We start from the raw sequence: 26,017 nt of genomic DNA on the forward strand, positions 1-26,017 counted from the left end.
GTCCTAAAGGAAAACACAAACGCGTGTATTACAAACATACTTTGTATGTATGTATGTATGTATGTATCTATGTATGTATGTACCCTTATAACACTCTCAGCAAATTCTATTTAAGGTCTATACAATTGTAAATGCCACTGTTATTAAATGTGGAAATACAATAGAGGGACATATACTATCTACTGTCATATTAGGACAGGTCCTATTTTTTTCCTTTTTGGCCACCCTCAACCAGGTCTAAATACAAAAACACAACATGTCTATCATTTCTGATTTGTGAAATCTTTTCTCAAATTTTTAGTATGATATATTTCTAACCATTTGTTCACATTTATATTGTCAGAAGTGTATTCGCAGTAAACCCTTTAACTAAAAATCTTTATGTATTATTTGCCACACTCACAAATACAAATTAGTTGAATCATTTGCTCATAATTTTGCTAACGTTCTCTTCCCCACTACTCTCACTGCTTCCTCTTAAGTCAACCTTTAGAGGTTAATAATATTTTAAACATGTTATAAGGAATGTGAGTTGATTATTTAGAAGACGGTTTTTATGCGAGTTAAACAGTAAGAGAAGTTATAGAAAACACAGCTTTAAAGGCACTTACATACAGAGAGTAAATAAACGTGTAACTAGGCTGACAGAGTAAACACTGATCTGTGAATGGCTCATGTGTCTTCACAACTATAAACGTAAAGTACGTAAAACCGTGATAACAAGCGGTCACAGGTTTGTAACCGGGACATTTCCCTTTAACTGAGGCGGTACTAATTTGATGCTAACTTCAGTCTTGTCTATAGCCATATGATTGAAAGAGAACATAATGTGCACAAAAATAAATTAAGTACTGTAGCTGATCTGGTCAGAGGGAAACTTCTATTCACAGGGTGTTGGTTTTCCATCTCAAGTAAAAAAAAAATCTGTAAATAATTTTATTTAAATTAGGTTAAAAATATCACCATCACAAAAAAATACTACACAGTCCGCCAATCAACGAAAAGGCGACCAAATGATTAAATGAACAAACCAAAGACAAACCAGTATTCAGACATTCACAGTATTAAATGCATCTTTGAAGATTTGCTTCAGGCTAACGGAGGAATTCCTAACGGCGGCACACGCATGTTTTGTCACGGAGGGGGCGTTCACCGTCGCGTTAATGTGTTGCATAAACGCTCGTAAACTTCCACTAAGCCATGGCCACGGTGCTGTAAACTGCTCCTGGAGCATCGACCCAAAGGAGAAGGAGAAACTGCATTATCGTTTGTCAACGGGTAAGATCAAATCAGAGCAGATGCACGTTTACTTATCTTTATGATGACACTGTCATTTTTTTCTTTTCGTCTCTGAACTGACTTCTGTGCTTAATTGCAGCTGCTTAAATTGCCTCTTTTGCAGCGCTGGTTCTAATCACAATTGAGAGACGTTTGAATGGTGCTGTTATCACTACTTTGATTTACAGTCGTGTATTTACTGCATTCCACCACAGGCTGCACAGAAAGATGGCGGCTTCTCTGTTGAGAATAGGACGACTGAGCTGCATCAAGGTAATATCCCTTAATTATAACAGTGTAACATCCATGTCACAATATCAGACAGAAATCTCCGTGCGTCCACGTTTCGTCCGTCTACACCTTCACATGAACCGGCGGCTGAAGCGTTAACGTTTGCTGACTTCACGGCACAATTTAAACCGGCTTTAACCAGAAACACGTTGCTTTTAGCCCGAAGTTGTGAATTTGAATCGCCACGAAGTTCGTCTTTCTGCACTGCTTATTGTCATGACAGGTGTAACCGGTATTTACACGAAGCAGGTTAAATGAGCATCGGCACGTATGAGAGTCTCTGGCTGCACGAGGAGTCGCCCATCCATAAAAATTGTTCTTGACATGTTTACTTGGAAATGTCTGTGTGTGAAAAGTGGATTAAAGTCGGTTTATTTTAACCAGTTCACTTCTTCCCACAGAGCAGTCTGTGTTAATGGCATGTTCTAATGGACACCAAAAGGCATTTAAGAAATGCGACATTTTTTTTTTCTTTCTGGAAATTGTATCTTCTAAAATCTTTATTATAGCCTCAATAAAACCTGGAAACAGTAGACACAAATAAACGAAAAAAACTCTGTAGACTGATTTTATTTCAAATTTAAACATGAGTAGTGAAGTGCATGACCAAAAAGCCAAATGAAAACAAGTTATCAGTGACTTTTCTAGTAACAGTGGTCCAACCAGGATATTAGACTGTCTGTAGTTTATCAGTCCTGAAGAAAATGGCTTATTTTACAGACAGGTTATAAAGTTCTCAGGGACAAATTAAGTCTCCTGAATTGAACCAAAATGAACAAATACTGTCTGGAATAAATTGCATGGTCTCTTAAATCCTACTAAGTCACATTAACACCACTAGAGGTCATCATAATATGGATTTAAGTTAAAGCTTCTGCTCCAAATTAAAACAGTTCACTGTAAGGACAACCAAACCAGTCATTTGTATTACAGAAAGTATAATTAGATTAAAAAAAGAATTTTATTTAATACTTAAACACTAAATATTCTTCTTATTTATATTTGGGGTCATATAATTGATTATAACTTAGCACTAAGGATTATGTGTGTGGTTATTGCAAAGAAACAAGGTTTTGTAGTAATTACAAACTTTAGAATATATTTTTTAAAAAGCTAATAAAACTTTCCTTTCTTCTTGGTGTCTATAGGAAAAACCAAGGACTTGGCAATCCTCTGCATGTGTACTAGGTGCATTTGTGCCTGTCGGGATTAGATGTAATTAAACCTAATGGTCTGTGTACGTGTTTGTGTGTTGTTAGTGTTTGCAGGCTGGAAACTGGACTGTCGTAAGCAAAGCACCACTTGCTGCACCCTTCAGCGCAAAATCTGGGGGTTCCAAGAAGTGGTCACCAAAGAACACCTCAGGTAGGTTTCAGTCAGGTCCTCTGCTTTCAAAATGTGTGGACAGAATTCAATAGAATTAAAAAATACTATGTGGGTAAGTGAGTGATGGGTGAATTGACACGTTTATATTAATGTTTCATCATACTGTGCAAATGGTCTAGATATTCTTTTCTCTACAATCTGTAGAGATACTGGGCAACTAAATTAATGATTTAAGATATATTTTAATGTTTTATGTGAAAATACTAGCTTATAACACAACAATGACAAAAACAACTTATAAAGGTTTGCTTGTTTTAATAATTATATGTTTCATACTTGTTTGGTTGTTTTATCTTGTTTGGAAGAATAAAATGCCAGAGGCCAAAATTCTAAACCACGTGTCCCATGACTTGGCAGAATCTTCCACAGATAACATGCAACAGCTGCTTGATCATATCTGCAGGGCAGTTAGAAAGAAAAAGTCTCTGAAACCTGTCACTGCTAGACCCATCTGCTTTTGTAAACCTCAGCGCTTTTAGGACGGGTTATTCTAAGCATGTCAGGCTTGTGTGGGTGTTTGCTAACTCCAAAGGATGAGCCCATGGTGATAATTATTGTACTGTAGAGTTTTTAGGTTATTACTTATCAGAATTGTAATATTTCACACATGTTCATTTCTTTCACAAACTGTATTTCACTTCAATGTATTTTATTTAAATAACATATGACAAAGGGCAACAAGTATTAAGTTTGGCACAACAACTACATTTACTGAAGCATAACTAAGAGTTGGTTCAGAGACACCTGAGTCAACTCTAACTCTGAGCTTTGTTGAAAAGGAAAGTTTTAAGCCTAGTCTTAAGGTGTCTGCTTCCCAAACCTAAATATAGCTAAATGCTCCATTCTATAATTGGAGCCTAGGAGCCAAAACTCTAAAAACAAATTGTTTTCTTAGGAAAATATCTTAGGAGGTCTTTAGGATGTGACAGAGCCTAATCAATAAGTGTTTTGTCATAAGTCAAAGAAGTGAAGGCGGGGCTCTGGGTTAGAACCAGGTTTTTCAGAGACAGTGGTGAGTTATTCTCTTTCAGCCTGATAATTTACGTACATGTTCTGGGGACCTCAAGGTTATAGTTAGCTATTTAAAATGTGAGTTGTGTTTCTATCTGGCATTAAATTGGCTGAAAAATAATAACACATCTTCTTTGCTTGCCCTCCTCCCTCATCAGGTAAAAAGCAGGTGAAAACATACTTCGATATAGAGAAACTAGTGCAGCACAAGCCTTGTGAGGTTTTACCAGCAGCAGCTGCAGCAGCGAAACCGGCTGAGCACAGTTTACCTTCTGCTGCTTTGCCAGAGTCTGTGGCAACAATATCTGAGGTAAAAGTGGTGGAGGCCTCTCCAAGTTCCCAAGCTATCCCCAACCCTGGTTCAACAGCTGACGTGACACCCGCTGGTGAAGTGCCTCCAGCTGGTGAAGCAGTCTTTGAATCTGCTACAGCTGCAGGAGATGTTCCATCTGAATCCACAGCCACGGTCACTGAAGCCACGCCAGTGGTTGAATCTGTACGAGAAGCTGTTACTGCACCAGCTAAGGATCTTGCTGAATCCACTGATCCTGTTGTTGAAGGTGATACTCTCATAGTCAAATCTCCTGTTGATGCTGCAGTTGAAGCCCCAGTGGAAATTCCCCTTGAAGCTAAACCCTTTGAATCTGAACAATTTCTGGAAGCTGCCCCTAAAGTTGTCTATGTTGAAGCTCCTCCTGTGGACAAGGCACTAGAGCCTCTGTTCGAAGCTTCCCCTGTAGATGTGGCCCCAGAGCCTGCAGCTGAAGCTCCACTTGTAAATGAGGCCCTGAAGCCTGTGGCTGAAGCTGTGCCAGTCAGTGGAGCCCAAGAGGCAGCTACTGAAGCTGCACCTGTAAATGGGGCCTTTGAGCCTTTAGCTGAAGCTGCACCTGTAGAAGTGGCCACTCCAACAGAAGCAGAAGTTTCCCTCACTACTGAGGCTGAAGCTGAGAACCTGGTGAAGCAATCTCCGGTTATAGCTGAAGCTGCAGGAGAAGAACTGCAGGATTCAGCCCCAGTGAAACCAACTGAAATACCTGAGGGTACACGTCACACGGTGGAAGTCTTTGAATCGGCTATAGCAGCAGGAGCTGTGCCTATCGTTCCATTTGAAGCCACAGCTGCGGTCACTGAAGCCATGCCAGTGGTTGAATCTGTACCAGAAGCTGTTACTGCACCAGCTGAAGATCTTGCTGAATCCACTGCTCCTGTTGATGCAGGTCAGACTCTTATAGTCAAATCTCCTGTTGAAGCTGCAGTTGAAGTCCCAGTGGAAATTCCCCTTGAAGCTGAACTGTTGGAATCTAAACAATTTGTGGAAGCTGCCCATGGATTTGTCTATGATGAAACTCCTCCTGTGGACGAAGCCTTGGAGCCTGCTGCCAAAGCTGCACCTCCAGATGTGCCCCCAGAGCCTGCAGCTGAAGCTTTGCCTGTGGATGAAGCCACGGAGGCTGCGGCAGAAGCTGTGCCAGTCAGTGGAGCCCAAGAGTTAGCTACCGAAGCTGCACCTGTAAATGGGGCCTTTGAGCCTTTAGCTGAAGCTGCACCTTTAGAAGTTGCCACTCCAAAAGAAACAGAAGTTTTCTCCACGACTGAGGCTGAAGTTGAAAGTTTGGTTCCTGTAGAGATTGCCGAGAATCTGGTTGTAGCTGAAGCTGCAGGAGAAGAGCAGCAGGAGGCAGCCCGAGCTGAACCAACTCAAATACCTGAGGGTACACATTACCCCTTATTACACATTACCCCTTATTCCTCTTTTTTCCCCAACAACCCATCTGTTTTCCTCTCTGGATTTTGCATCCTAGCAGATGTTGTTATAGTGGAGATGTTTGTGTTAAGTGTAAGGATAAACTGTACCCACCCAGCCTCACTGTTTTTCCTTCTAGCATCCTCACTGTTTGAATGTTTAATAGATTACTCACTAACAAAACCCTGTTGTGTTTTTAATGTGCTGACTACTATACAATCGCTTCAGAAACTATTCTTCCCCTCATGATTATGAAATTTTACTGCGTAGCAAATTATATTTGTAATAAACAAAAAATGTTTTTGCCTTTTAGTCCAGACACAGTGTGCACGTAGTCATGTGGCAATTGAATTGGGTTAAGGGACCAACCTGAGTCATGGAGGTGATCAGGAACATCTCTACAGAGATGGCACAACCATGTCAGCATCATTTTACCATTAAGTGTGATTTTGTACACAGAGTTGTTGTTAGGAATATTAGAAAGAAATGCCAAATTCAGGTTTGAAGCCCAAACCACTTTACTTATTATTTATTATATTATACAATTTTGTCTATATATATATATATATATATATATATATATATATATATATATATGTATATGTATATGTATATATATATAATATATATATATATATATATATTATATATATATATATATATATCTATCATATTCTACATATATATATCTATCTCTCTATATATCTATATCTATCTATTCTATCTCTATCTCTATCCTGGGTTATTGCATTTCTGGGTTCTTGCCTTTCTACTGGTCTTTTCCCTTTTACACGTCACCATCATTCTATTTTACTTTTCATTCATAGTTAAAGGATCTGAATAGTTGCTGAAGCTGCTGTATGATGCATGTGTTCGCATTTTAGTTTGAAACTTTTGAGAGCCGAGAAAGTATTTTCCTATTGTTGAACATTTTAGCCCTTCTTCACAATTTTCATGGTGTATATTGTGTTTTTAGGGCTGAGGTTGGAGATATACATTTAGTTGTGATGGTTAGTTTTAGGAACGCATTTTGTCACAGATAGAAATACATGGTGTTTTCCTGCTTACTAACCTTTGCTCCCTCACTGCACCTGTTGCCTTTTTTCCAGATTGTTAATGTAACATTTGTTTTCAGCACTTACAATAATACCCATCAGTCAGCTGACTGGACCTCAGTTTTTTTCTGCCTGCCCTGTAGTAGCCTATTCTAATTACAGGAACAGATGATATACAAAAAGATGATCCTGATGTTATATAAATATTCTTTAGTAAAAAAATATTTTTTTGTTACTCTCAGCTCATATGGACCCGATACAGAAGCTCTTCCTGGACTCCATCCGTGAGTACTCATCAAGATCACAGTAAGTCCTTTGTTTGTTGTCTCCATTTCTTTATCTTTCTAATATATTTTTGTCTCTTTCTTTACGCTTGTTCCATATATTTGAGTGACAGGAAAAATCTGTGAGCCCATTTCCTATCTGAAATGTAGCTGTTTTTGTCTTTGTGTGTAGAGCTACTGGTGGATTAGTTGAGGCAGATTCAGAGTACGAGAAGGCTTTGGTAGAAGAGACAGCGAAACTTCAGAGACTGTACGGTGGAGGAGACCTCACAGCTTTTCCTGAATTCAAATTCAAGGGTATGAATATTTTGTAGAATAAGCCTTAAATTAGCCATTGGTTGTCAACCCAATGGGTTATTTTCAAGATTTGGTCACCTCTAGCATATTAAGCATGCACTAGGATAACAAATCTGCATTATGTTTTCTAGAGCCCAATTTGGATGAAGTCTCCCAAAAGTGAACACCAGTACTTGTAAAGTATCCTTTCTACAGTTGTCAATTTTCTGGTTTGTAGCAAAACCTTGATAAAAATGTTTACCTACAGTAGGCCTGTGTGAGAGAATATACTTCATTAGTTTTTACTAGTTCCATTAAGTTTACATAAATAATTAGCTGCGTGGTAAAGGGAATTTTGTCGCTGCCATATAAACTACTGTATGTGTGAAAATGAAAACAATAAATCCCTCGATGGGTTTTATGTATGATTCTTACTGTAAGGGAAAATGAAACATCAACATTACAAATAAAATATTATTTTACCAGTTAAATTTGTGTTTGCTTTCTGAATCACTGACACTCTAACCCCTACTATAACATGTTTAATATCGTTAAAGAAATTATATTTTAAAAGGTACAGTACTGAATAGTGCACAGTTTAAATGTTAATGATTCTGACATTTGTTAAACAGCACGTCAAAATATTCATGGACCCAATATTCAGAGGATTTGTAAGTTGATGCGATAGACAAGAATAAAGAAAAAAGGCAGAGGACAGCACTCGTAGTTTGAACCCTCTGATGGAATAGAGCCTTTTTTCTCAGGGTGAAAGGAGATAAACACTGAGCTAAACCTCCTTAAGGGTCTATGGGGCTGTAACAGTATAAGAAATGTACAGCAGACAGTTGGTAGAATTATGTTATTCTGTACTTGAAAAATGTACTCAAAAAATATTTTCCTAAATTGTCCTTAGGTGTTAAACATTTAATTTTTGGAATCCATAACTTATAAGATTGGATTTTTCATCATGGGTTCACTCAGACAGTTTCAGTCGCATGGTGTTTTCAACAGCAAACAAGGACAGTGTTCAGGACAGTGTCATCAACGCCCTGTGCAGGGCGATATGGTGACAAAGTCAGAATGTCACAATGGTGCCAATATAAAATTTGTTACCCAAAGAAAAGAAGCCCAGCTGTGTAAAAACACTGAACCGCTGTTTGATAATGTCTGCTAAGCAGTTAAAAGTAAAGTCTTTTAAACCTGTCACTGCTAGACCCAGCTGCTTTTGTAGAGCATCAGCATCTTTAGGACTGGTTGTACTAAACATGTCAAACGTGTGTGGGTGTTTTGCTTACTTAAAAACATGCAATTCGATTTTTTAGATTAGATTGCTTACTGTAATTCTAATATTTTATTATGTTTTTTCAACATTAATTTATTTAATTTCTGGCCCTTCCACAGTTTTTTAATTTAACTCTGACAAAAGTAAAGTCCAAGACCGTTTTGTTAGGGTTCTGCATACAGAGAATGAATCCAGTAATAAGCCAGGCAACTAGAATGTTTGATTCATTGGTAAAAGCAACAAACAATGTAAAGTGCACAAAAACTACCTGAATACAGAAAAAGAGCAACAAGTACAATCAGAGTGTAAGTGAGTGGAAGGATGCTTCTAATTCACCTGTTTTGTACCTGTTGTTTGTCTTAGAACAATCGTTGAATGAATAAAATTAATCATAATAGTGTACAGCGAGAAACACAGTATAACGAGCACTTTAAATATTATATGTTTCTTTGACTGAAACATTGAAACTGAAATTGAAATATCCATTGATCCAATGTTCAGAGGATTTTTATTTTTAAAATGATGAAAGACACAAGAAAAAAAAAGCGGAGGACACAAGAAAGAAAAAGTCGAGGACACAAGAAAGAAAAAGCTAAGCAGAGGACAGCCAGTGCCTGTGGTTCAAACCCTCCAATTGGATAACTAGAGGGTTAGAGCATAAATACGTGGATTGACGTGAAGTAACCACAGAGCTACACCTCCACCAGGAGTCTTGTTCATGGAAGCTCTATAAGAAGGTCAATTTGCGTAAGTATAAGGCTGATTGTTTGTAAGTAATATAATCCAAAGATTCTTGGAACAATTGTTTCAAGCATGAATTAATTAAATGAATTATAGTTGTGTACAGTACAGCAAGAGAGACACAGTATAACTAGCACTTTCAACATTAATGTTTCTTGGGCTGGTTGATTGAAATAAAACGTCAAAATATCAATATACCTAAATATTTAGAGGATTTTTCGTTAATTGTTGCAAGAGGCGAGAAAGAAACAAAAAGCAGAGAACAGCGCCCGTGGTTCGAACCCTGCAGAGTTTGGTAACCAAAGGATTGGAGCAGTAATACTTGGATTGACGCGAAGTAACCACTGAGCTACACCTCCACCAGGTGTGCATATCATGAAAGCTCTATAAGAAGTTAAACTTGCATCAGTATAACAATTGGTTGTTCGTATTTTATTATTCTGCAATTCAGTAATACAACCCAAAAGTTCTTAGAACAGTTGTTTCAAGTATGTCAAGTAATTAATGAAATGGATCATAGTTGTGTACAGTACAGGGAGAGACACATAGTATAACTAGCACTTTCAAGATTAATGTCTTTTTTTGGGCTTGTTGATTAAAATAAAATGTCAAAATATCCATAGACCCAATATTCAGAGTATTATTAGTAAATTGTTGCAACAGACGAGAAAGAAACCAAAAGCAGAGGACAGCGCTCGCGGTTCGAACCTTCCGATTTGTCAACCGGAAGACTAGAGCACAAATTCTCAGATTGACGCGAAGTAGCCGCTGAGCTACACCTCCACCAAGTGCACATTCAGTTAAAGCTCTATAAGAAGTTGCGTAAGCACAATGGTTAGTTGTTGGAATTATATGAATCTGTAATTGAATTATATGATGTCTTTATTTATGTATCAGATTACGCCATAACACTTCTTTATTGCTAAAATGTTTACTTTTTACGATTTTAAGACGCAATGAATAACTTCGTAAATGTTCTTCCTAAGCTGTAAAACATTTAATTTGGAATACATAACTCACATTATTGGCTCATTCTTCGTGGGTTCTGTCTGTCATAGTGGATTTAAAGTTTGTTTTAAAAAAACAACTCGGCACAGAAAACATTTTTTAATACAAAGTGTCGTCTATGCAACGTAAAATAATACATCGACAGCTATGGTACAATAAATATGATCAGTAAAATATAATAAGGCACGTGGCATGTTTTAACCTTTTATAGATAAAGCAGTATCATTGTGGAACTATTGCTTACATCGCAAGTTTCGCCCGAAACGTCGCATTGGCAACACGAAATGGCGGCTTCCTTGCTTCAGTTGCTGCGAATGCAGCCCCTCAAGGTAATAAAAGTTGTTATCTGTTCTTTTAAACACAATAATTGGAAATAGTGTGCTGTTTTGATGGTAATGTTGCAATGGAATATGTTTCCATGCGTATCGTAAACATAAGTAGCACGAGGCTGTGTCTTAGTTGATGACATAATCAACCTTCCTTCTGTGTAGGGCGATATGGTGATATAGACAGAATGTCACAGCGGTGATATAAATTTTGTAACTCCACCATAGTTGCTATCAATCGATCATCGCAGCTGCAGGCACCGGATCAGTAAAGGGAAAACCTGTGACAAAACTGTAACAGCGTCTGTTGGAAAAGTGCTGCATCTTTTCTAAGCTTCATTTCAAAACAACAGGCAAGGTCAAAAACGTTTTTCATAGCGGGGTATTTATTTAATACATTACTTCCTCGTCCCAGAAAATGTTTCTATGTAAAGTTTTTAATTACGCAGGGGGCGTTACTATCGCAGCTTTAGAAGCGACACTGCTAAGGTAAACGTCGACTTTAATCAGAATGAATTAACAGTTTAGATATTGTCATGCTATTTTAAAAAAATGTTTAGCATCCTGGATTTAATACAAAGTGAAATAAATAAACTAAATTAGTGTTCAAGGTATTTTGAGTCGGTTGTTTTAGTCTGTTTGACTGGTCGTGGTCTGTTTGGGTTTTTTCCACGTGATTGCAATGTCTTGCTTTGGTTTAAATGATCTGTGCTCCTCTGTTGTGTCTCCAGTCAGTTAGCTGGGGTGTCCTGAGGAATCCCTCGGTTGCCTCACTCTGCACTCGGACTGAGGATCCTGCAAAAACAGCAAAAAAGGCAAAGACCGCAAGCAAGAGTAAGATCATGTCATTGTTGTCTGTATTTCTTTTGTGCAATTATGAGCCCGAAAACTTTGTTCAGGTAACTGGATTGGCTTTAATTGTCAGAGAGTAATACGTTGTTTGACTGACTTAAACACTCACACGACCAGAAATTGATGCCTGCTCCTTGTTTGTTTACACAGCTGTGCTGGCATTACAAAAAATGAGGAAAATAAATGTGTGAATTAACTTGGACAAATGCTCAAGTAATATGGAAAATATTTTTTTCTTTAAATTAAAATAATGACAGTCTCAATTTGTTTTGTAAAAAAAAACAATGTTTCAGAAGCAACAGCAGTGATATACTGCCTATACAAATCTTTGATCATATCATTTGAACATAATTGGCACATCAAGGCTACTTGATATACTGTTATTTACAGAGAAACATATTTACACACCTTCGACAAACTAAAGAATAAGACCACCACATATCACTGAGGGTCTGTCAGCCTGTATGCTCACAGCCAGCTCATCGGTGTGTTGTTCTCAGCACCACTGTGTAAAAGTGGTTCAGTTCTTCATAGTGCTTTGATTGCTGAAAAGGGACAAATTATTGAAAGGCGTTGCACATGGATTTCCTTCCACAACATCTTCGTGTGGAATGAAGTTACAGCAATGGAAAGTTCTTCTTGCTGACCCCAGACACAAAAAACCCATCACAGATCACAAAGAAATCTTGTAGCTTATGAATTATGATCCTCCTATTGTTATATTACAAATCCCGCTACTGCCTTTTAACCTATTGATTTGTATTTGTATTCAGAATCATATTCTTATCTTACCATATAAAAGATTCCTTACTCTCCACATAACTTTCTACTTTTTAACACAGCTGTGTCTTAAAGGTCCCAGCACATGCAAAATCCACTTTTTGGGCATTCTAATACATTTATATGACTCTCTGGTTCATTCAATTCAGTTAAATTTTATTTATATAGTGCCAAACCATAACAAGGTTATCTCAAGGTACTTTACAAGGTAAGATTTAAGACCTTACACAACTAAACCCAACAGATCCCACATACAGCAAGCCTTTTAATTACAATTTACTGTATAGCAACAGTCACGAGGAAGAAACTTCTAGCAGAACCAGGCTGGATGTGGGCGGCCATCTGCCTCGACCGGTTGGGGTGAGGGGATAGAGAGAGAGAGAAAAGCACAGCAGCAACCAAGCACAGGAAGGATGGTTGGACCAGAGACTGGACACAGGCAGGATGGTCTGATGTGCAGCTGCCCATCACAGACACATAGCTCTGAGTCTATGATACCACCTCCGGTCCCGTCCAGACAAACGCGGATTACCAAAACAGTATTTCTGACGCACACACTTGAACAGAGTGAAGCTGAGGTGTAGCTGTCTATATCTGGACCATCACAGAGAGTTATGTGCTCCAGCCACACAGAGCTAAGCAGGTGCTGTCTGGGCTCAGGCCCTCCACAGTTTCAGACTCTCCACCTAGACTCATGAGGTCCATTCAGCACCTCCCACCCAGTGTTGTTTAGGCCATTAATGAGCTGTTAGTGCACCAATAGCTACTGGCTTTAGCCGGACATCATCAAGCTGCATACTGTGACCTGTGACACCTATGACATCATACAAGCTTCTGCAAAGAGGCATGGCTATCACCTTCATGTGTTACAGACCTCTAAAACCTTCTGGCATCAAAACTTACAGACACCCTTTTGAATCATTGAAGTCCAATGCTATTTAACCTGAAAAGCAATAAAAGCTGTGTCCTTTAACCATTCCTTATTTTTAACCGCGATTTGTATGAATTACATGTATGTACATAAATCCCACCGTATTGGATCCTGAGTTCTTATAACGGGTCAAATTTAGGTTTTCATGGTCAAAATAATGTAGTGTTATTACATTGTGGCTCCAAAATGGTAGTTGATGACCTACCTTATGTATCAACATGTCACTTTGTGTACTTTTGTATTGATACAAGTGGATGATCCACAGTAACATTTTATTCTTGTACACTGATTTGTGTCATAGCCCACAAGTCGGTACACAATTTTATCAGATATTTATAGTAGTAGCGTAGTTGCTGTACGTGACGCCATGTCAGGCAATGTGGCTGCAAAAAAATAGCTGTAATAGGCTGTTAATCTTCTGTTCAGACTGAGACCCCTCTAGCTATAGTAAAGCAACACAGATCCTCTTTAGACAACTAACTGATGAGATCTGTAAATTAAAATGAAATTATATTTAAAAATGGATTTGATAAACATAAAGAACAATAAATTAATTGCTCATTGATTATACTGTAATTAACTAGGAAAATTCGGGATTTTTCACAGATGTATTCACAACTTTGCCTTCTCATGAGATCACATGCTCAGAGTACTCAGAGCATCGGTTTTTCATGAATATCATCTCATAAATACCAGCTCTGCTTTGTTTGTTAGTGGTCTTCATTTTGTAGTAAATATTATGGTACTGATAGGTTTACAGAGAGGGGGCATGCAGCAGATAAAACTGAATTACAGTACATTTATCTATTTAAACCAAGAATTAATGTTCAATTTGAGTAAAAAGTACTCAATTGGTTAAAGTGACTGGAATTCGATTTCCTCTATTTGAATAGTATCAAACTGTAAATATATAAAAACCTGACCTGTATTTTCTTTTTAACTGAACTATGTTTGCATTCAGCATTAATTTCAATAAGAAAACAATATTGAATTGTTTTGCTGTGCCAAATTTGCATCATTGCTCATTGTCTGTTTGTCTGTCTGCATAATTGTTGGATATGTGTAGGTTATGAATATACTATACTCTGACTGTCACTTTTTACAATGTCAGTCCTGCTCCACTGTTATTCTAAATAGAAATTTATAATCAGCATTAACATACATTCACATTCCACAAACCACATATTCCAGAAAAAAAATGTATTTGGGTGCAAGATGTTATAAATAACAATGCTTCTTTCATTTACCATTTTCCTCAGCAACAGAGGCTCCAGATGAAAGAGCAACACTGCTAGCCTACAAAACTCCTGTTGCTTTTCCACTTAGATTTTCAAAGCCAGAGGTTTTGCTAGCACAATCTGCAGATGTGGCTGACCAAGTAGCCAGCGTCACAGCCAATGCAGAAACCGTAGTAGGTGCACCAGCCTCTACCTCAGATTTGCCAGTCACAGCAAATAACAAGTCTGCTGATCCAGATAGCACATCCTCTTCATCTAGTGATAGTGATTCAGATTCAGATTCTGATTCTGAGGATGAGAAGTCAGAAGATGAAACTGAAAAGAAGAGCGTGCCACCAGACCAATCAGAATCAGCAGTGGAAAAAGAAGATAAAGTCCGGAAGATCACAAAAAAGCTCAGTTACACTCCATTTTCTGTCTCCGAAGCTTTACCACATGCACCTCCAGCAGCAACTTTAGCAACAACAGAAGCAGTTCAAGCGCCTGTGGAGGCACCCAGTGTTAGCTCTGAGGTTCGGAGACTCAATACCCAAGACTCCGCTCAAGCTACATCTACTGCTGTCCTTGATGCCCAAACACAAACTCCAGCCAAAGCTGTGACTGAGCCTACAACTTCTGAAAATACCCCAGCTGATGTACCCATTGAAACTACACATACTGGCTTGGATGTAGCATCTGCAGAACACGAAGCCACCTTAGTTGCATCTGCAGAACATGAAGCCACCTCAATTGAAGTGACTGCTGAGAACACAACTGAGATTTGCACCCCTGTAGACAGTGCAGGAGAGCTGGTGGACCGTGCCCCAGTTCTAACTGAAGCTGTGGAGGAGAAGCTGCAGGCAGAGTTCCAAGCTGAACCATCTCCGGGTACATACTACACAACCCAACCCCCCAAGTCTTTCTCTGGGAATCAGATGAATTCCATTACTCATCTTTCTTTCTCTGTATTGTTGTGAAGCTCTCAAATCGCTCACACGCAGTAGCTGATGTTGCACAGTTTTTAAAAATCAGTTCTGGATTCCTTTCAAACTACATATATTTTTTGCTCTGTTCCATGGTGCCTAACATTTCAGTGCATTGTTTTTTGCATGACATGTATTTAATCTAATCTTGCTGGGGTTTTGGTGCGCTATATGCTATTTATCTATAAGCTTTTCTGCCTTTTGCTAATTATTTAACATTTTCTTTGCTTTTATAATGTTACACAATTGTAATATGGACTTAACCATCCTGCTATTAAGATTGAATGTCTTCTGTGACACTAATCCTGCTTGTGTTTTTGCTTTTCTTATTTTTAATTAGCACACACTTAACACTTACCTGACCAAATAATTTAGTTACAATTGACACAAATTGATTCATATTTTATATTAATATATATCAATATTTTATTATATATTTTTTTTATTTTGTATGCATGTGGCATACTGCTATTTTGGACTATCTTTACTGCGGGCACATTTCTCAAATATGTTTGTTGACCCTTTTTACAGCAGTGCATCCCCACACTTTGGGGGGGGGGGTTGCCACCATATGAATAAGCCACTATAAGCCACTTTTTTCTAACGTGACTATGTATATGCATTGTTCTTTCAGCATTTTTTATTTTTCAAATAACCAAAGCCTATTTTTTAAGTTAACTAATCTGTAATACCTTTGTTTGTTTTTAACTTCTTCAGAGGCTGCAGCAGTGCCACCTCCAGAGCCCGAGGAGCCTTTTGACAACAGCACTTATAAAAACTACCAGCACCACAGCTACACCCCGTACACGTTTGTGGACCAGGATGTGGAGATGGCCAAGTTTCGTCTCCCTCAACCTTCCTCTGGCAGACCTTCCCCCAGACACTAGAGAAACTGACCTGGCCACAACTATTACAGATGCTGATAGATGATGATGGTGGTGTCCTTCTCTGCATATAATCATACCCACACTTGTCAAAGCTGCATGAAAGTCAGCTGTTAAAATGTCATATTATAAAAATACACTAAAAGATGTAACGCCTGTTTTGCCTGCTGTGATTTTGCTTTGTTTATATAATGGGGTCATTTGACTAGAGCTGAATGTGCTAGTGGCTGATCTGTTTCTATTTTAATAATTGCAATCCTAGTCTCTATTATACACACAAAGTCCCAATTGTTCCACTCGCTTGCATGCCTTTTTTCAGTGGTGAACTAGCCGCATCTGCCGTTTTATGTGTTTTGGTGTTTTTGTTCTGATGACCGAATAAGCTGGAATACAGAGGGAATGTTTAGTGAGGGCATACTAGCAAACCGTTTGTCGGGCTAAGAAACAGCGAGGGTGCGGAGGAACTGGAAGGCAGCAGGACGTCATATCTCCGCCCATTGTATAAATATTTATGAGCTTAGCGCCCTTGCGTGCCCTTACGCGATGACGTAACCCGACAACTGCGGGTCCCGATTGCTGCAGCCGCTTGTCAGTGTGACGAAGATTGGCACTCAGGTAAGCTGTCACTCAAAATCCCTCTTTTTCCGTTCCCTATCAATCAAACAATCTGGGCCGCACGCAAAAATGCCCCGGGGCGAGGAGCGCGGACCTAGTCAGGGCAGCGGCGGATGTTTTTGGAAGGGAAGCAGGGGCGCCCGAGCTTCGGGAAGAATAAAAAAAATCTGTATACAAAGGAGGGGGTAAAAATATGTCGGCGTTTTGGGGGCAGCGTAGTATTGTGGAAAAGCAAAGGGTGCGAGAGCTAAAACCTAGGCCCGACAGTTGCCTAGTTAGCGCAGAGGGGAGGGGAAGGAAGGGCAGTTGTCCCCGCTTGATTGATTGACTGTTATGGAAAGCATTTGGGTATTAACCCGGCTAGCCTGTGTGTAGTCTAGTCGATTTACTGTACACAGCTGACGGGAAATACATAAATTTTATCCCAAGTTAATTAAAAAACGCAAGCACGGCCATATCTGTCTCGGTATTGTGGCGAAAGGCTTGGTTCGTATCAATCCGCAGCGGGGCTTTTTTGTACCTGGCTGGCTAGGTTAGCTTGTCTTTGGCCAGGAATTGCCGTTGCTAAATATGGCGCTTTGCGTTTTGGTTCCATCGTACCAGCATGAGAGGCACTGTTAAATAAAGAACAGCATAACATGAGCGCGAGGGCTGTGTTGCACATCTCTCCCGTATATCAGTTAGCTTCATTGCTAACCTTAGCTGTAGCTCCACCAGACGGCTGCTCTCGCGTTAAACTTGCATCGGCCATCGAGCCAATGCGAGCGCGTTAACATTAACCATGGTGGGGTTGGTAGCTATGGACAATCGAAGCTTAGCCCTTGTTATATCGTGAAAAGGATATTTGGCCAGTGTTCTAGCTAATCTCATTACCGCCGCAAACCATGTCGTATCAGCTAACAGTGCTACAAGCTAAACTCATCGTGGTGGGTGTGTTAATAGTTCCAGTATGTTGTTAGCTGAAGCCCTCCGCTGTGTCAAGGCACCCCAAGGTTTTTAACTTTTTGTGAAATACACTTTTTGATGATGGCCTGGGTAAAAATGTTCATTATTACAATATCTAAATAGATCAAGTAACGCCGCCCCTTCATACACAATCAGCGTTATCATTCTATAACCTTGTTTTCATACCAACACAGAACATTGAACTTTTTCCCCCTTAATTTTTCTACTGTTGTCCTGTGACCGTTGTCACGTGTTTATACATACATGCACAATAAAACAATGCAGGTTTTATTACTTAACTAATTTGCATTAAGGAGAAATTTTAAAATCTATTTGCTCCAAGTTCTTAAATTAAAGCTTTTCAGCTCTCTTAGAACCAGCCAAGTTTGGAGTATTTTTTGTCAGGGCAGTTGCATCATATATTTAAGCCATTCTAAATGGAATTTTGTGCACTGTGTAGGTTGGAGCCTATCCCTACTCTATAATGCCCCAGTGTTTGCAGTATCTGCAGTGAGCGTGATGGCAGCCCAGCCGGTTTCCATAGACAAATATCCAAAAGGAGAGCACCAGGTGGGTGAGAAGAAGGAAGATGCTTGTCTTGGGATCTTCAAAACTTCAGTTAGTTTTTTTTCTTGTTTTTTTGAGAGAGCGTTAAACATATGAGCGCACATTTCCAACTAGTATAGGTAATGTAAATGGTTTGCAAAATATTTTTTTTGCCAAATTTAGGGGGAAACAAGCTGAGACCTATTTTGTGTGTGATTTAATTTTATTGTAGTTATTGTAGCCTGTTTTGTATAATAGGGATTAAAATTTATGATCCCACAGGGTGAAAAAAGTGGGTTATAATTTTAGACATAGTAGTGTTGAAAGAAATGATACATGTCAGTTATATACCAGTCCAACAAATTATGGCACTGTTATCATTTTATTTTGTTCACACAGATTACAACAGAAATTTTTACTTGAGTTTTGCCCTTTTCGATTCAGTTCAAATCAATTTTATCATATAGCCCTAATTCACAACAGTGTTATATCAAGACACTTTACAAGGTAATGTTTAAGACCATACACAACTAAACCCAGCAGAGCCCGCATAAAGAAAGCCCTTAAATTTAGCAACATACAAGTGAGTTCAGCTGCATTGCTTCACAGCTATGTTGTTGTTTTTGGTTATGTGCTACTTTATTCACCCCTTTTGTCACTCAACTGCTTCTTCTTTCTTTTTTTTCCCTCATTTTTACAGATGCAAGGTGTGGTAAAGATCGACAGTGATTCAGAGCAAAAGTTTATTGAGGGGACACTGGCAGAAGTGCCCAGCCCAGCACAAGCAGACCCACAGACACCCATGGACGCCGTCAAAGCCTCTATATATCGGTAGGGCCCATTCTGCATGTCTGTTCAGTAAATAAGAACCAGAACATCAATTTTCTATTCTTATTCTTTCTTATTTAATATAGCTTCATATTAACCAGAAAATAATTTATCAGTAGATACATAAATATCTATTTCAGCACACATTTTGTTCATAGGACCTTTTTAATGTTATTGGCATTAAATTCAGACAGGTTGTCATCATGTGGCAAAGTTTCATTTATTCTGTCCTTTTAAAGTCTAGTTTTGAGTCAAACCCTGTAGTCAGTTGTGTGTTTGTGTAATAAATATACAATTATACAGTGGATGAACCCTGTTTGCCTTGGTTCATTTTGATGCTTAGGTATCTGGCATCATTTGTTTGTAAATATGTTTCACACCTAACGTTTAGAACTCATTTCATTCGGGAATTTCTTAAGAGAATGTTATTTTATTTTTTACCACAATCTTGCAACAATTTTGTCTGTCTGTTGTTAAATTTCTGCAGGCATCCCCTGTTCCCTTTGTTAGCCCTGTTGTTTGAAAAGTGTGAACAGTCCACGCTGAGCTCTGACTGCATTACCTCAGCAAGCTTTGATGTGGACATTGAGAACTTTGTCCGCAATCAGGAGAAAGAAGGCAAACCCTTCTTTAGTGAAGATCCTGAACTAGACAACCTGGTAAGATGCCTTTGCATTTTGATTTATTTGAATCAATGGTAAATTACACTTTTACAAGAGAGCAGTAGACAATACAGCTGAAAGAGTTTTAACATGAGTGCCTTTACTACGTTTAAATCCGGATGTTTACACATGCAGCTAACCCATTTAATGTACTGAAATGTTCAGGATTCCAGTGCATGTATGAAAGTTGGTTAAGTTTTTCTTGGACACGCTTGGTCATGCATTACATTTTAGTCCAATAACACAAGCGGATGATTGAAGTCTAATTTATGTTTTGGGGTTCATTACAAAACTAGGACAAGTATAAGGTTTATAACATGTAAAACCATGCACTTTCTAGTCAGTGATCTATTGCATGGTGACATGAATTCTTTCTTATATTGCACTTTAATTAGAATTCAATATCTTCTTAAAATTATGTGATACAACAAGCTTGACAAAGGTAATTTCCATTTCGTAGACTTTTAGGAAGCAATGACTTTAAATTGACTTTTTTGACTTTTTATTATTGTATCTTCTGATCACCAGATGGTGAAAGCCATACAGGTTCTACGAATTCACTTGCTTGAGCTGGAGAAAGTGAGTGACCTCTGCAAGGACTTTTGCAGTCGCTACATTGCCTGTCTCAAGACTAAGATGAACAGTGAGACTCTGTTGAGTGGGGAGCCAGGAAGCCCATACTCCCCTGTACAAGGCCAGGCCCCAAGTTTCTCACCCACCAAAACTCAGGTATGCAGTGCAGGTGTACTGTACACAACACTCACAAAGAAATGGGTACTATACAGTAAAAATCTATTACCACTAGTTGTCCCTTTGAATTTAAATTGCCGTACAAGACAAAATCTGAACAAATTAGATTGATAATATTCCTTAAGTCAGTCAAAAGTTGCCATGAACAAGAAGCATCCGTGTGTGTGCTCTATTATACAGACTCCCAGCGCTCTGTCAGGGACCATCAGTCCCCAGAGTCAAATTGTGATGCCAGCATCTGCCCTGCAGCAAGGAAGCGTTACCGTGACAGCGGTCAACCCCACACAGGTCGTCGCAGGTATGTCACCATGGCATACAACCCCTCCCTCAGGTACTAATATGTTTTGACTGCAATTGAAAAATGGTCATATACCAGTGGGATAGCTTGGTAATAGCTCTTTTTGAAGCCTTCCCTTGAAGGCTTAAAAGATTAATTCTACTGTTTGCTTGTGTGTGTTAATTTTAGGTGGCACAGTGTATCAGCCTGTTACAGTCGTCACTCCTCAGGGCCAGGTGGTAACACAATCTCTTTCTCCTGGGACAATACGTGTTCAAAACAATCAGGTAGTACATCAGGTTTACTGTGGCTGTGTAGACTAGTCTGTTCATTGTGTTGATATCATTTGGGTTGGTTGGAAGAAATAATTGGCTACATAAATGTTTGTTTAGCTTCAACTGCAGTTTCACCAGGATTTGAACCTTTTCAATCATGATGACAACTCGACTAAGAACAAGCGTGGTGTTCTACCCAAACATGCTACCAATGTCATGCGCTCATGGCTCTTCCAGCACATTGGGGTGAGCCAATCTTTGCTGTGTAATTCTATAAACACTTACAGCACAGAAGCAATAAGAATAATATAAATGGATGTCTTGTTCACTTCTATAGCACCCATATCCAACAGAGGATGAAAAGAAACAGATTGCCACTCAGACAAACCTGACACTTTTGCAGGTCAACAACTGGTAAGTGTGGTGTTTTTCGTGTCCTACAAATAATTGTAATGATCTATCAAATGAACTGATGATTTTGTTTTATTTCAAGAGCAGTCTTAAATATAAAACCTGTTACAAGATATGTTTTTATTGCATGCAATATGAGTAAATTTAAACAAATTTATGCCAATTTCCAATAAGGCAATATTTCTAGTAATCACAACTCACCTTTCTCTTTGTTTGCTTTGTGTACAGTGCAAATTGTATCACATCAGATTATTTATTTGAAGTGTTGAGGCAAAGTTTTACAAGTACCTTAGTAATCAAGTTATTTGGGGTTGACATGAAACTGGTTAAGCTCCAGCCATTTCCCTTTTTCAGTCTAAGCAGAGCAGGTGTATTTATGATTTCCTTGTTAATTTTTGTGCTAGAAACTTGTGATTTATCTCTTGTCTATGTGCTCCATGGTTTTGATTTTTGCCACTTAAAAGAAGTTAACACCAGGCTGAGAAACACAAACTTAAGTAATTTTTGGGGGAAATTAAATTAAAAAAGTGCACTAATGAGTGGCTTCCTTATGGTGAAGTGGATGGTAAATTTCTACAGAATGAGATTTTCTTTTTTCATGGATGACATGAAGACAGTTTTTTATAAAATCAGTTTCATTGAGCAGTTACAGGTGGAGAACCAACAATATCCATCTTGCTTCACCAGGTTTATAAATGCACGGAGGCGGATCCTGCAACCTATGTTGGATGCCAGCTCCTCAGAAACGCCAAAAGCAAAGAAGAAAACTCCTCAAAATCGACCTTTGCAACGCTTCTGGCCTGACTCCATTGCAACCGGAGGAGGCACACAGCAGCAAGTTACTATGCCAGACGGTATGCAGCAATCTTTTCAATGTACAGTTTGTAAAAAACAAAAAACATCTTAACTTGAGGCCCAGATCTGCTGTGCTGCAAAATATTAGTTAGATTTTATTTTGGTGGTTTAAAAAGAATGGTGGTGTTTTAACTGTGATGGAGTTAATTTAAATCACTGATTCAGGTTGGCATATTTTAGTAATATTAAAATAAAGTTAATGTGCTTTGTAATCACTTGGTACTTTTCAGTGCAGTTACAGTTTTTGTATAGGTTGAGAATCTAAAATACAGTGAAAAGACTTCTGCTTAACAATATTAAAATCAGTTGTTTTGCAAAGTACTCTTGCTATTCGTTGTCAGCCTTTACCGGTCACCGCAGACCTCTTTGGCACTAAACGCTTTCAAGAAATTGAACAGAAGCATTACTGCTAAAACACTGGCCAGAGTTAAGGAGTCTAACGAATGGGAAGAATTCCCCCGAACAAATCTATTATATATTATAATTTTGTCAAAAATCTGTTGCCCTATAGAAGTTAAAACTAGTTTAAAAAAATTAAAACAAGTTATTTTTTTCCTGATTCGTACATTCTTAGGTACAATGGTGACGATGAACATGGAGGGTCTGCAGAGCCTGACTTCAGATGGAGCCACACTGGCGGTTCAGCAGGTAATGCTGGCTGGCCACAGCGAGGATGAGTCAGGTGACAGTGGAGACGATGATGACGATGCAGACATGGCCGGGCTGGGCCTGGACAACAGCAACCCACTGCAGTAGAGGACGCACTTCCTCACACACTGGCTGCATGTACACACAAGATATACCAACATAGATATACAGAATACACATGTTGTCAAACACATGGAGAATAATAGTACAAGTGGACATAAATTTGGTTTACATAGAGCACAAAACCACAGGACGCAACAGAAACTGCCCTGCACTCTTCCAACCCTCTTCCCTGCTGAACAGCAGTTTATGCTGTGTGTGTTTGTGTGTGCGTGTGTGTGCATCAGGAGTTTAATTTTAGAAACAGTTTTTTTCAATTGGTTGATGTAGGTGAGTGCACTTTTTTGTATATTTAAGCTCAAAAGACGAAATTACACATGCAAAAGAAATAAGAAGTGTTAAAAACACCCAAAGCAAGTTTGAATGCTCCGTTAATAAATGTTGACTGACTGAATGAGAAAAAAATTATATATATAATTTTTTTTGGTCCCCGTTCCCATTTTGGATGCCAACACTTTAAACTTGTATCTGTAAGGATTTGTCTTCACTTTTTTGCATGCTTGTGTTTGAGTAGATGTGCAGAACTCTTACAGTTGACTCCACAGCTCCCACAGGGGTTCTGCAGACTGAGCAGAGCCCACTTGGACGTGTGGGGGGGAAAAGATGCTTATTTTTATATACAAACAGGAAGTGTTTTTTGTTTAATTTTTGTGTTCTCTCGTTTTTGTAAAGGATATTTATGTACAGATTCATAATTAAAGCTAGCCACCCTGTTTTGCAGGGTTCTTTGAAGTTTTCTAAAACACAGAATGAGAATTTGAATGCTATAAAATTATTTAAATTGGTTTTACTCATACAATATTAACAAGGCCTTACCTATGTTCTTTTCTAAAGAATTTTAGCCAAGAAGCACAAAAAAGAGTCTGACCCTTGTTGAAAAAAGACACTAAACAGCAGAACATGTTGTTCTGTCAAGAATCATACATTTTTCTTAACTTATCTCTTCAAAAACTCTTCAGATTCTGGAATTCAGTTACTTGCCTGGAGGGCAGGTTTTTTTAATACTTCTCCCGTTTACCCACATTGTGTATATCATACATTACGCATTTTAATAATTTTATAGTAGTGTAGGTGTTGCTTACTAAAATGCACAATTCAGAACACTATGCTAATCACACAATCACAAGGGTCTGCAATAGAAACCCTTGATATAAACTCCAACAGTTGGAAACAGTAGAGTGTTTGAAAGCGTTTGTTTATTTATCTACACATCCATGCTACTGCATTGAAATTGAGAGCAGTTGGAAAGTCGGACTTTTTGCTTCTTTCCAGCCTGAATGATGTCAGTTCCGTGCCACTACAGACACAAGATTGTCTGTCAGTGAACGATTTGAACTCTTTATCAATTAGTTGATATTACAGCACAGATTAAGGTGCCTCTTGTTTGAATATCTGTAATGTTGTACTGTAAAACAGCTGTCAGTAGTTGCAGTAATCTGGTTTATATCCCTATTGTAAAGTTGAAACTTGAAATAGTGAATTTCATGGAGCCTGAGGGTGCAGACTGTGGGTGGGCCCTTGCTGAGCTCTCAAATCCTCACTTGCATCTGTTTTTATTTTTATGACCCATTGTTCACTTTTTTTCTGTTTTGCCTTAGAGCTTTCTATTTTGGAATAAACTAAGCCTAACTCTAGGCTGTGCACCATGTCTTCTCTCTCTATATCTGCTTTATTCTCACAGGGTTGTTGTTGGATTTTTTTTCTGTGGTTCAGCTTGGTCATTCTGATGAGGTACAGTTTCTCTTTTAAAGGTTTTGAGTTTGTGAAATGTGATGCATTCAAACAAAAAGGATAGCACAAAACAGGCATAGAGTCTTTGACGACAGTGTAATTCTAAGCTTTAACACTTTAAGCTCCAGTTCAAATTTGATTTTGTGCAATTTGAACAAAATGGTGCATAAAGTATTTCCATAAAAATTGTATTTTCCTGTACAGTTTTGATTAGCTGCACATATAAATCATTTTTCAGATTATTTTGAAGCTCTTCTAAAGACTTTAACTTTTTCTTGTGCTAGGTCTGTAATGTTTGTAGGTCCCAACACGGCAGATGTAATTTAGTTGTTCTGTGGCAACTAAATTAAAGGTAGGGTTTTATCGTAGAGCAGACTTAGAGCTGCCTAAGCCAGCTCTGGCTATAAGCTTAAATAATACAATTCTTTTTAGTCTTCTCATCGCGGTCATCCCTCCATCAGCAGAGATCAGCAAATTCATTCTACTGACAACTCAATTTTCCCATTTTCTTGGGACCAGTTGAAGGTTAGGTTGTTTTTATAGCTTGATGGGTTTCTTCTTCATGACAAAGATGGGACGGGATCCTGGGCCTTTTTGGGGTTTTTCTCCAGTAGATAGAAACCAGTTCTTCAGAATGAGTATCTTAAGTCTTTATTGTCATTTTACAGGTATAATGAGATTGTGTACAATCCTATTCAGGCCAAAGTAATGTAACAATCTTTTATGTACAAGATGATTTTATGATGTACAAAATTGAACGAAGAGATTTAAATAGAGCAGTATGTCATATCTATATGATAGATGTACATTAGATCTACTGTAGCAATTATGCCATATATACCACAAATAAAGGAGAGCACAGCCGATGCTTCTCTGTTGTGTTGATGACCCTTTGTACCGCTGTCTTTTCCTACGCCATGCAGCTGGTAAACCACACTGCTATGCAGTGTATCAGTGCGCTAGAAGGACACCAGCATTTCGTTGGCGAGGTAAGTCACAGACCCCCTGCATACGGGCTCTCT

The 26,017-nt window shown here is 38.6% G+C and overlaps 3 protein-coding genes across 15 annotated transcripts; all 3 read left to right on the forward strand.

Moving 5' to 3' along the window:
• The first annotated feature begins 822 nt into the window (after window positions 1-822).
• Window positions 823-7,819, forward strand: LOC114847547 (calphotin-like). 4 transcript variants are annotated; one of them, XM_055505240.1, is made up of 7 exons: window positions 823-1,278; window positions 1,467-1,551; window positions 2,829-2,934; window positions 4,125-5,681; window positions 7,011-7,074; window positions 7,225-7,349; window positions 7,481-7,819. In XM_055505240.1, the coding sequence occupies exons 2-7, from the start codon at window positions 1,507-1,509 to the stop codon at window positions 7,510-7,512; spliced, it is 1,929 nt and encodes a 642-aa protein (XP_055361215.1). In that variant the 5' UTR covers window positions 823-1,278; window positions 1,467-1,506; the 3' UTR covers window positions 7,513-7,819. The 4 variants fall into 4 exon arrangements, with proteins under 4 accessions (XP_055361215.1, XP_055361216.1, XP_028993241.2 ...); XM_055505241.1 differs by having other exon boundaries at window positions 2,838-2,934; XM_029137408.3 differs by having other exon boundaries at window positions 824-1,278; window positions 1,494-1,551; window positions 2,838-2,934.
• A 2,206-nt stretch (window positions 7,820-10,025) lies between these two features.
• On the forward strand, window positions 10,026-16,490 carry ndufv3 (NADH:ubiquinone oxidoreductase subunit V3). Of its 2 annotated transcripts, none has more exons than XM_029136381.3 (5): window positions 10,026-10,173; window positions 10,571-10,688; window positions 11,417-11,519; window positions 14,508-15,353; window positions 16,166-16,490. In XM_029136381.3, exons 2-5 carry the CDS (start codon window positions 10,644-10,646, stop codon window positions 16,333-16,335), a joined length of 1,164 nt encoding a protein of 387 aa, XP_028992214.1. In that variant the 5' UTR covers window positions 10,026-10,173; window positions 10,571-10,643; the 3' UTR covers window positions 16,336-16,490. The 2 variants fall into 2 exon arrangements, with proteins under 2 accessions (XP_028992214.1, XP_028992215.1); XM_029136382.3 differs by having other exon boundaries at window positions 10,112-10,185.
• A 142-nt stretch (window positions 16,491-16,632) lies between these two features.
• Window positions 16,633-24,912, forward strand: pknox1.1 (pbx/knotted 1 homeobox 1.1). Of its 9 annotated transcripts, none has more exons than XM_029136374.3 (11): window positions 16,633-16,947; window positions 18,353-18,510; window positions 19,139-19,269; window positions 19,754-19,925; window positions 20,457-20,657; window positions 20,859-21,009; window positions 21,145-21,242; window positions 21,348-21,476; window positions 21,568-21,644; window positions 22,329-22,495; window positions 23,071-24,912. In XM_029136374.3, the coding sequence occupies exons 2-11, from the start codon at window positions 18,412-18,414 to the stop codon at window positions 23,250-23,252; spliced, it is 1,407 nt and encodes a 468-aa protein (XP_028992207.1). In that variant the 5' UTR covers window positions 16,633-16,947; window positions 18,353-18,411; the 3' UTR covers window positions 23,253-24,912. The 9 variants fall into 9 exon arrangements, with proteins under 9 accessions (XP_028992207.1, XP_028992210.1, XP_028992208.1 ...); XM_029136377.3 differs by having other exon boundaries at window positions 18,353-18,462; XM_029136375.3 differs by lacking the exon at window positions 16,633-16,947 and adding an exon at window positions 17,555-17,982.
• The last annotated feature ends 1,105 nt before the right edge of the window (window positions 24,913-26,017 follow it).

The sequence above is a fragment of the Betta splendens genome, chromosome 21, assembly GCF_900634795.4.
Source record: "Betta splendens chromosome 21, fBetSpl5.4, whole genome shotgun sequence".
Classification (NCBI taxonomy): domain Eukaryota; kingdom Metazoa; phylum Chordata; class Actinopteri; order Anabantiformes; family Osphronemidae; genus Betta; species Betta splendens.